Raw genomic sequence first — 11,143 nt, 5'->3', positions numbered from 1 at the left:
TAATGAAAATAAGTTCCCAAGGAACTTTTGGGAACACATATTTCATCCTTCTTCTGTTGTACAATACCTTCCTTATGTTATGATTTTATCAGCTGATATTGATATTCTTCATCTGAAGAATAATCATATAAGGCCAAATTCTTATCCCTTTTTGTTATGGTAATATAAATTTTCCTCCTGAAAAAAAAAAATCTCCTCATTCTGTCACTGTCACTGTCTGACAATGTTATTATGAAGGAAGTCTATAGACAGACCTGCTCTCACCTTGTCATACAAACATTTACTACATGGCAGTCCAGCAGGGACAGATGATAGGAAAATGGATGACATGCCGCATTCTACTGACTGCAAAACCACTTGCAGCGTTACAGACTACCACAGAGTACAGTCACCCTAATATAATGAATGGTGTGAATCACCCTGCTGATGGAAAGCTAAAAGCTAAATCTCTATTTACTTCTGCTGAGTGATGCTCTGATACAGCTGTGTAACTGAGTTGCTTTGACATGAATTTAGCTTTTTTTTTTTTGATTCCTCGAGACTGCAATGCAGAAAAATGTTTTGCCACACAGTTGTCCTCAACATTCTGCCAAGTAACTGTTAGCAGCTAAGCAAAGTGACATCTGTGCATGTGGCAATTGTCTTTAGTCTAAAACTATTTCTCTTAAATCAAAGCCTGAGGGCCTGATTCATCATTTCCCTGCATCTTGCCAATTTCAGAGAATTATTTTTACACCCATTTTTTACTAGTGGAAATGACTACTGAAATGAAAGACACGGAAATGCTAAAATCTGTTATTATATACCATATATGTTGTTGTTTTTTCTCCACATTAATTTAAGATCTCTGAGAATTCACACAAGGATATTTGTGGGTCTGTTTAAAATTCAAAGCTTTCTATTGTCAGTTCTATTGACTGAATTCAATTTTTCATTGTTTCTTAATAGATTATTTTCAGAATTTAATTTAGTTTTTTTTAGATGTAGACAATTAGAGTCATTTTAGTGCTCTAAGCCATCTCACCTGGGCTTCAGTTGCCCCTCTAGATGAAAGCAGGGGTTTCCATAGGTTCTCTGACATGTCCATGAAGAGACATGCCACACGTCTCAGATGTGCAAGGACAGCTAAAATAACACTAAATACTTAAGTTAATGTAAAATTAAAGTAGTTGCATTTTCCCCTTTGTCTGACCCTTACCTCCACAAGTAATACTTAGCATTACCTTTACTTGTCTAGAATAAAGATAGCAAGGAAAAAATATATTGCAACCAGATTTACGCTTCCTCAATACAGAGGTTTTCTAAACTAAATTATTCTCAGCTGTAGAAAGAGGAAAGAATACTTATTTTCTTATAACTAACATTTTGATTCTTGGAAGCTAAGAGGGTTGACTTCCATAGCAAAGTGATGACTTTTTAAAAATATTAATAAGGAAGTTGAATTGTTAACAGAAACAAGTGGTCAGATCCTTGGGTTACAAAAATTAGGATAGCACCATCAAGGTAATTATCTCTATGCAAATTTGAAAGAACTGATAATTTGACTTTTGTATACAACATAGGAAAAAAATTCTGTCAGAAACCTATGTACCCATGTGCAAAGAAAATAAAGAACTCACATATATGTATACAAATAGGTAAGACATCAGCAGTAAGATGAACTAAAGAACATATCTCTTTTAGTTTATCAAAACTTCAGTGCTAAGTTTGGCATACATATGTAGAAATTCAAATGATTCTTAGCTCTACAAATAGAAATTAGGAAAAAAAAAAGAAGTTATTCATGCATAGACAATTTACCACAGATTTGTTTAGAAGAAGATAAATGCAGGTCATAATTTGTGTTCTGGCACTGTGTCAACTATGCACAGAAATTGAATGGCCCTACTGCACTCCAGACAAGATGCTCCTGACCACATGGCAAGAGTAAGAAGCCTTGTCTTCTGAAAATTCCTGAACAGTTCTAAACTTGTGCATGAAGTTGTGACCTTATTCTTTAAAAAGTGACCTCTAAGAAAAAGACATTTAAAAAACTCTTAGTTTCATTTTCATTGAAAGAGACCAGTTCCTTGATTTGCTTGAAAGGCAGCCAGGAATAAGATTTTTGTTTTCTTGTGAATTGAAAAAAAAATAAAATACAAAATTATACAGAATAAATAGTAAATATAAATCTAGCTAGAATTTATTGCAAAAATAAATCTGCAGTGTTCTACTTTTTTTTATCCTGTTTTCCCACAACACTATGTTCTTCTAGATTCTGCAAAATATAACATATTTTTAATACAAACAACATCTAAATACTATTACTGTTCCTCATACATGTGTGTTGTTGCAGTTATTTGGGGGGGGTGGAGTTGCTTTTGGGTAGTGTCAGTCAGGACCTGCTTTGGCACCTGGAAGCTCCTAGCCACAGCAAACTTATTTCCTCCAGGTATATTTAAAGCCAGTACAGAAGTTATTTATATATATTGATAGACATAAAAATCAAACTTATTAAACACAGCAATATATTTACAGCCGATTCTCAGTAGCTTTTCAAATTGCCCATGGTTGTGAGTTGAAACACCAGTGATGCACGCTATTTTATAGCAGCAGCTTAAGAAAAGATTGTCCAAACTTAAGTAAAGCTATCAGATAGGGAAAAGTATGCAAAGGCTTGCTTTTTTTCTTCTTGTTGTAAGATGTTGCGTAAACTTAGATATTTTTCCTTCCTCAAGTGATAAAGAACATATTTGATGAAGTTCCATGTAAAATATTAAGTTTTTGAAGGCTCTGGATGTATGGGTGCATACACAAAAATCTTTCCTTTTGTTTTTAACTGACATTTAGTATGACAACTTTTCAAATCCTTTCATAGTTATTACAAGGGTATGTTAGGTGTTGTTGTAGACAATGGTCATATATGCAGTGCATATGCTAACACCTAACCAATACACTTTAACCTTGTAACTACAAACACAGGTGTTTTTGTTTGTTTTAAGGAGTGTAATTAATTTGACAGAAAGAGTACAAGAAACAAATATTTTTCCATAGGTTAGGTACAGAAAGGAGAGTGCCATACACACCTTTAAAACACGTTGAGGAATATTGCAATAAGCAGTCTTCCTCCCACAGTTCAATCATACAGTTCATGTTTAACTGGGGATGAGACATTATCTGCACACAACCCCATGGCTTCCCACAGTGATCCCTGAGTTGTTTTTGTTGTTTTTTTTTGTTTTGTTTTGTTTTTTTTTTGCTAGGATTACTGCTGTGCTTAAGTTCTGACTGATGACTTATTATAAGGCACTTTTATTTACAATGGTTCTAACTTAAAACAGAATTAGAGAAATTTGGCCCAGCCCAATGTGTTATTTCATGTTTGCTGCTCCAAGACTTCCAGGTAGTCAGGCTCAGCATGTAAATTAGCTTTGAGTTCAAAATACTCGTTTTTAGTTTGTTCTAGAAAAACTTTTCTTGGTCTGGAGTACATTAGTGTCTCCATTAACTTCAATTCCTCGTGTGTTCCAGGATAATGAACTTCCATTTCAGGCTGGAGCTGGACAATATTTTTTCGTAGGTACTCTGTGATCCCTAGTTGCTGCAGTTCTCTCTCTTTTTCAAGAATGTTTCTATACAAGCAGCTGGCATCTTGAAAAGACAGAAATTCAGCAGATTGATCTGTAGCTTTATATTTGACATTTGAACCAGTAAGAGGTGAACTATTCTCTCTTTCCAGGAGGCTTCTGCGGAGATGTTTGGAATCTTTAACTTCTTTCTCACTTCCTTCCTCTTGTTGCTCAGTGTGTTTGGGGCTAAAGGATGGACTGTGATAGACCTGAACCATGGGAGTAACCATACGCTGCTCATAGAGAGCTGCAGCTGGGCGCTCTGTTGTGTGGTGTGTTTTCTTATGCCCATACATGCTGTACTGGAGGTGAACTGGGCTACTATCCCTCATTTGTTCATTTGCTTGCTTCTTTTTACATCTTCGCCGCCGATGCAGAACAAGAACAACTACGCCTGCTGCACAAAATACGATAGTTATAAGCACAATTAGCAGTCCTAGTATTAGAACAGAAAGTGGGACAGCGTCTGTAAGGGACCGCAGGATTGTGTCTGCAGTGTTGGTAGTAGTAGTAGAAGTTGTCACAACTACAAAACTGGCATGAGATGGTAGGGCAGGGCTGTTTAATAAACCTGGACACAAGACTTCACTGTTTAGGGATTTCAGTTCTTTTTTTTCTAGGTGTCCTGGAGATTTACAAAAAATATCACCCATCATTGTGTTCTTACTCAGCTTTTGTATCCATTTTTGTAGCCCAACTGAATCACAGGTACAATCCCAGGGGTTGTCTTCAAGTTCAATTTGTACCAGCATATCCAGTTCATCCAAGACATTGCTCACAGGCAGATGAGCAAACTGGTTTGTTTTTAGGTTTAATCTGGTAAGTGGAACCCCTGAAAAGATATGGGGTGGTAAAGTCTGCAGAAGGTTGTTATTTAAGTACAGGACCTTAAGTTTTGGCATCACATTAAATGTCCCCGGCAAAACTTCTTTGATGGCATTATATTCAAGGTACAAGTATTCAAGGTGCTGAAGGCCAAGAAAGAGATTCTGACTTAGCTTTGTAAGATGATTGCCATTGAGATATAATTTCTGCAGTCTAGTCATATTCATAAAAGATCCTTCCTCGAGGATTTCAATACGATTGTTCCCCAGATGAAGCATTTCCAGGCTAGCATAGTCCACAAGATCTGACTTCAGCAATGTCTGAATAATGTTTCCAGCTAGAATAAGCTTTTTAGGATTTGTAGGAGGAGGTCCTAAATCAGACAAGCTTTCAATATTTCTCTCTTGGCAGTGCATGAGAACTCCTGAGAGCATATGGCTGGTGCAGTGACAGGGAATGGGACAAGAAATTCCTGGAAATTGAGTAGTTGGCTTTGAAGTATGAAGCACTAAACCTGGTTCTTTAGTAGGAGCTTTCAGGATAGGAATGACCTTAGTTGATAGGTGACTATCACCAATAGAGGTGGTTACAACCAAGGGTAGTGACCCTGAAGGATCTTCAAGTTCATTGACAGGATGAGTAGGACAAAGTGATTCTTTTTTCACTCGGCTTAAGATGCTGCCTTTGATAACTGGAGGGTTATTGCAAACAACATCACCTATTATAGACTGAGGAGGCATGTTTTCGAGCCATATCTTCAGCTGAAGCAAATCACAGTTACAGACCCATTTATTGTCTTCCAACTGAAGGTCTAGTATTCTACCAATGTGTTCTAAAAAGCCAACATATGGCAGTGTCTGTAATTGGTTTCCACGAAGATCTAAATGGGTCAATGGCACAAAACGAAATATGTTCGGAGGAAGATTCTCAATGGCGTTATCATTCAAAATAAGCACTTTAAGCCTGTTGAGCTTGCTAAAGGCACTTGCTTCAATCACTGTGATGAAATTGTTGTCTGCTTGAAGAAACTCCAAATTTTCCAATCCATTAAATGTATCTTCTTTAAGTATTTCTAAAGAATTGTGATTGATATGAAGTTGCTTAAGAAGGCTGAGACCACTGAAAGCCCCAGGCTCGATATCTGCAATGTTATTAAATCCAAGATGTAGAGAGATAGCATTAACAAGGCCAGCAAAATCATTCACATGTAACGTAGTCAGGCCATTGTTTAACAGATTAAGATGGAAAGGCCGTGATGGTGGGACATTTATTTCTGATACCATCTTGATGCCTCTTTCTTCACAGTTTATAATCATGGTATCATCCTTTTCTTCACAGGAACACAAACTCTGACAAGATCCTCTGACTGAAGAAAAAGAATTCTCTGACTGGAAAGGGTCAGATGCAACCAGAACTGAATATACCATAAGAATCCAGAGCTTCATCTTGCCCAGCAGATTCTATACAAAAAAAAAAAAAAAAAGGGGGGGGGTGGGAGAAAAAAAAGCAAGAGTCATGATTTCACAATTTGTGGTTTTGTGTTTCTTTCTTTCTTTCAGGGGGTGGGGGGTTGAGGGGTGCTTGCCGCTGACCTGCCTCACCTTTTCTAACATTGTTATATCCTGCAAAGCATTTGAATGATTTTCTAAGCAGAGAGAAATATATTTAGTTTAACATACTGAATCAATAGACCCTGTCATAAGAAAGAGTGCTTCAGTACTTTCATGGTGATACACCTAAGTAGGAGATAATCAGGAATGCATTGTATTTATTTATATATCATACATAAACCATTTATATGCCATATGTTTTGACAGTAGACAGAAATAGTAAGTTACTGCCCAAGCAACTTATATCAAGGCTAATATATTTTGGATTGTTTCTTTGTGTCATCATATAGCATTGCAGATTTTAGCGGTATCTTGCTAAGCTCCACTTAATGTTGTCCAGCTGTTAAAGAGAAGATAAAAGATTTGGTTTTATTCAACAATGTGTTGTAAGCAAAAGCCCATTCAGGCAGGATACAGGGAATCTCTCCTTTGGTTCTGCATTATGTATGTAAATTAAAAGGTACTTCCTCTGCAATCCTTGTATCCCCAGACTGAAAAGTAAGTAGATAAAATATTGCTTTTCCTGTAATTAAATTTTAATGTGCATTGTTTAGTTCATGTATACTTAGTGAAGGCAGGAACACAACACATTTTAAGCCTTTTTAGTAGTGTACAGTGTGCACACAAAATAATTGTGTCCACAAAGAAAAAAGAAGAGAAAGTTTACAATGCAGTACATTTCAGAAGAAACAAGTAGGCAAGGAGCAAACAGTTTGAGACTATTTATTAAGCTCCTTCCAATTATTAGAATTATTAACACAAATATTTTGAAATGTACACAGAATTAACTTTGCCTTTCTACTTACGTCATCACCAGTATCACCAATACATTATGTAACTTAAATTGTCAGCTGTCAAACTGATCTCAAACTTTGCAATACCTGAGAAATGCATCATTACAGTACAACTATGAAGTCGAGCAAAATTTACACGTTGAAATCAAACGTTTGTTATTGTTTGAAATTAGATTATGCTACACTTCACTTGAAAATTCTGTCTGATTAGCAGGAACAAAGATATTTCTTGATATATGAGATGGAGCAAAATCTCTGTTTATAATCTTTAATTAAAATAAATATTTCCACATTTCCTAAAAGAAAAAAATATATATATCTTACAGTGGACTGGAAGATTTACAGCACAATAATTTTGGGGTGCTCTATTCATTCTAGGACTGAACTAAGCTGGTTTCTTAAAAAATCCAGCTAATAAAGGTCACATGATGTTTCAAAGTAAGCTATTAAAACATGGAATACGAAATGTCACTACAGAATTAACCATCATTACAGAATTAACCATTTGAAGTCTTAATATCTGAAAGACTAGTTATTCAATTACATGTATGAATATTCTTATAGTGTGGCTAAATGTTTTGTCATTTCTCAGCAATACAGTTTTAATAATCAAATACCTTTGTTACTAGCAACACTTCAAGGTTTCTCTTACAGTGAGATATAGAGGTTTATGTATGCAAGGACTTCAGTGCTCTGTTATGAGCATTACACACATACAAACCACACGCATATAAAAAACAAACACACACACACACACAAAAAAAACACAACAGCAAACGACTGCAGAGTGAACTGTGTTTTTCCTCCATTAGAAATTTCTGATAACTGGGAGCAGATGTATGAGTTTAAAAGCAGTGATTGCAATTCATAGTGTAAGAAAAGGCCCTTAAATATATGGTGTTTTATCTCTGTTTCAGTAAAACAAATATATGTCTCGTACAATAGTCCTTGAACTCCAGCTGCCTATGTTTAATATGTATAATCTCTTTTAAGTTCTTCCCCCCACCTCCCACCCCAAGAAGTACTGGGGACAGGCTACAACATGCCAAAACTTTACTTTGAGTATGCAGGATAATGCTAGGATCACAGTATGCTACATATTTATTCATGCTTTACATGCATCAATATCTTTTCCTCTGAACCACAATAAAAAAAATGTAGGCTTCTGACACAGATGCCATCCTCAAGCCTATTGTATGACTATTTGGACTTGCTTGCACACTTTTTTTTTCCCCTGTAGGAATTCTAGTTCCAAGCTGCATTGAATTCAAACTGTATTTACAAAGTCCCTGAGGAAATGTAAATTAAAAAAAAAAAAAAGTAATCTGAAAAGCATGTTGCATTCTAATACATATTGAAAAATTTGTTTATAAAAATGAAAGCCCTCCTCTCAAAGATGAAAGTAACAACATTTGTAACCAATTGGAAAACATTCCCGTTTTAATCATCATCATATTTCTGTGGGCAACACTGCTAGAATTCTCACACGCTTATAAATAGACACATACTAAAAATTAATAAGATTTTTTTTTCCCCTTTAAAATTTTTGTTTTGGTCTGAACACTCAGAAATATGTAATGAAACTCTCAGTGGGCTACAACTGTAAAATAAAAACTGCTTTCAAGTAACATTCAATCAATATTTACTGAATGAATTCACAATAAAATAAATTTTAATTTATAAACTTAATAAGGCTGACCTTTTTCTGTTTCATGTGGTGAGATTTTTCAGCAAACTCTACGTGGTAACTTAGGTTTGTTGTTTTTATCTACTTTCATGAAAGTCATTACTAACTGCATAATGTAATTGAGCTTTTTCAATATGCTTTCTAAAAGATTAAAAATGTCACAGTCCTTTCTACAAGGGAAAGTTGAATACTTTCAGGAGTAGTCAAATGTTTGTCAAATAATAATAACAGCTTTTTTTTTTTTTTTCCTTTCTTGAACTTTTGTTTATTTGCTTGTTTTAATTCATCTACATAAAAAATGCAAGTTGAGGAATTTCAAAGCCTCCAGCCTGGAACTGGTGATTTCTAAAAGCCTTCAGGAATGTTTATTAAATTCTGAACAGAATCACAGTCAGATGAAGTATTTAAGACCATTCTTGCACTTCAGAAAATAAAAAGAAACACACATTCCTCCCACCTTCAGCTGATTTCAGATCAGTGTTTCCTTAATATACACATTCAACTATCCAGATACACTGTTAACAGATTGAATAAATGCAGCTGGAAGACCGTTTGCAATACAGGGTAAACAGCCATTGTTTAGCATAAAAGTTACACTAAATCATGCAGAAAAATAAATTCAATTGGTAAGAAATTCGTTTCTTATACTCTAAACTAATTAACTAACTAGATTTTTTCTTACCTGCACAGCCGTAAAACTGCCCAAAACACCCAGTAATGCACAGTTGGAGCAGCTGTTTGAATGCAATGTAATTTTTCTTTGTGAAAAATGCACACTTTGGTCTGAGTTTCTTTGCTGCAAGCTCTGGTAACGTTACAGCTCCATAAAGTCGAAATCCTTGTTCAGAAGACAAAGTACAAAGCTTCCAATTGAAAAAATCTTCCAGACAGAGTGCACATTAGACCATCCTGTAATCAGTTGTCCTTTTTTCTCAATTAAAATTCACAGCATACTTCACAGCTATGCTGACTTTTCTGCATATAGTTAACTGTTTGCAAGCATTTGGATGAAGTAAACAAACAAGATGTTCAGCAGGGCTTTACTTGATCACTTGGTTTGTCTGATTTTTAGATCCAGACTGCTTCTGAGTTCTCTCTGCTCTTTCTAGTCTTTCTTGTTAGCTCAGTTTGTTATTAGTCAGATTGCCAGGGGCTGGGAGGTAGGCGTAAATAACGAGACTTCTTGGCTTTTGACTCAGCCTTTAAGCCCTTCCCCATCAGAGAGCTTTAATCTGCCAGTGCCATTTAACACAAGATACAGCTCCACCTTGAGACAGATCAGCTCCTCCTTCTCCAGAAACTCGCCTCACCTCCTTTTTTTTCCCCTATCTAACAACCTCGGAAAGTAAAATTCAGCTAAATATCTTGTGGATTGCTATTAATGGATGATTTTTCTAAACAGTAAATGTCTGCTGCAGCTCTTGCCTTGTGTTCTCTTAGACAGATCTTGCACTTATTTCGTATCTGCAAATGCTTGCTTTAAAAATGGAAAAAAAAAATACAGATTTAATACACTTCACAAAACACACAACAAGGAAAACTTTGTCCTCTGGAAAATATGTCTATCACAATACAATGAAAGGTTATTCAAAAATATGAATGAGACGGTACAGCTTAGTCTAGTCAACCCAGCTTGACTGGGATAGGGATGAGGATTTACAGTTTTACATGCTTTATTTCTGAAAAAAATAAATTATAGAATATTAGTGCTAATGTTTGCACAGTGATTGCAGTCAGTCCTTTTTAAAACTACCGCTTGTGTTCTGTAGGAAGAGAACTGGTTTGATTCTAATTGTCTGTTTTACAGATGTTAGTACAGTGTGTTGGTATCCATCCATGTGAGATTCTATTCTATTTGCCCAAAACATTTCTTTGATAAAAATTAGTCAGGGGGAGAGGGGTGTGTGTGTGTGTGGAGGTGCATTCTTAAAGGCATGTATTATGTGTAAGGTATTAATATCTTTAGATACAGTAGGACTATGGCAAAATGTTAGTCCTCCTTTTGTCCTGTTAGTCCTCCTGTTAGTCCTCCTTTTGTTACTAATGTAACAAAATAATAATAAACTCATTTTTTATTGTCTTTAATGGCAGTAGCCAGATTAAGCTCCAGTTGGGCTTTGACCCTTCTAATTTTCTTTGTGCATAGCCTCGTGACATCTTTGTAGTCTTCCTGAGTGACCTGCTCATTCTTGCAAAGGTCATAAACTCTCTCTCTCTCTCTTTTTTTTTTTTTTTCCCTGAACACTAGAAACAGATCTCTATTCAGCCAGGCCAATCATCTTCCCTGCTGGCTCATCTTTTGGCACGTGAGAATGGCCTGATCCTGTGCTTTTAAAATTTCCTTCCGGAAGAGTGTCCAGGCCTCCTGGAGTTCTTTGTCCTTCAGAACTACCTCCCAAGGGTCTCTGCCAAACAGGCACCTAAAAAAACAGTCTGCCCTCCATAAGTCCAAGGTGGCAGGCCTGCTAACTCCCTTCCTTACTTTTCCAAGAGTTAAAAACTCTATTATTTTGTGATTGCTATGCCCAAGATAGCCTCCAATCTTCACATCATCCACAAGTCCTTCTCTGTTTGTAAGCGAAAGGTCCAGCAGGGCTCCTTCCCTAGCTGGCTCACTCA

The 11,143-nt window shown here is 36.0% G+C and overlaps 1 protein-coding gene across 1 annotated transcript; it reads right to left on the bottom strand.

Annotated features, from left to right (window-relative positions):
* Positions 1-3,237: 3,237 nt before the first annotated feature.
* Positions 3,238-9,664, bottom strand: SLITRK6 (SLIT and NTRK like family member 6). The gene is made up of 2 exons (XM_035568039.1): positions 9,207-9,664; positions 3,238-5,893 (listed from the first exon to the last, which is right to left on the bottom strand). The coding sequence occupies exon 2, from the start codon at positions 5,876-5,878 to the stop codon at positions 3,356-3,358; it is 2,523 nt and encodes an 840-aa protein (XP_035423932.1). The 5' UTR covers positions 5,879-5,893; positions 9,207-9,664; the 3' UTR covers positions 3,238-3,355.
* Between the last annotated feature and the right edge of the window lie 1,479 nt (positions 9,665-11,143).

This window comes from Cygnus atratus, chromosome 1, assembly GCF_013377495.2.
Source record: "Cygnus atratus isolate AKBS03 ecotype Queensland, Australia chromosome 1, CAtr_DNAZoo_HiC_assembly, whole genome shotgun sequence".
NCBI lineage: Eukaryota > Metazoa > Chordata > Aves > Anseriformes > Anatidae > Cygnus > Cygnus atratus.
Note: the sequence above shows the minus strand (reverse complement) of the source record. Positions and strands in the feature narration are given on the sequence as shown.

Coding starts and splice junctions, on each gene's coding strand:
- SLITRK6 (XM_035568039.1), bottom strand. CDS start 5,878: ATGAAGCTCTGGATTCTTATGGTATATTCAGTTCTGGTTGCATCTGAC.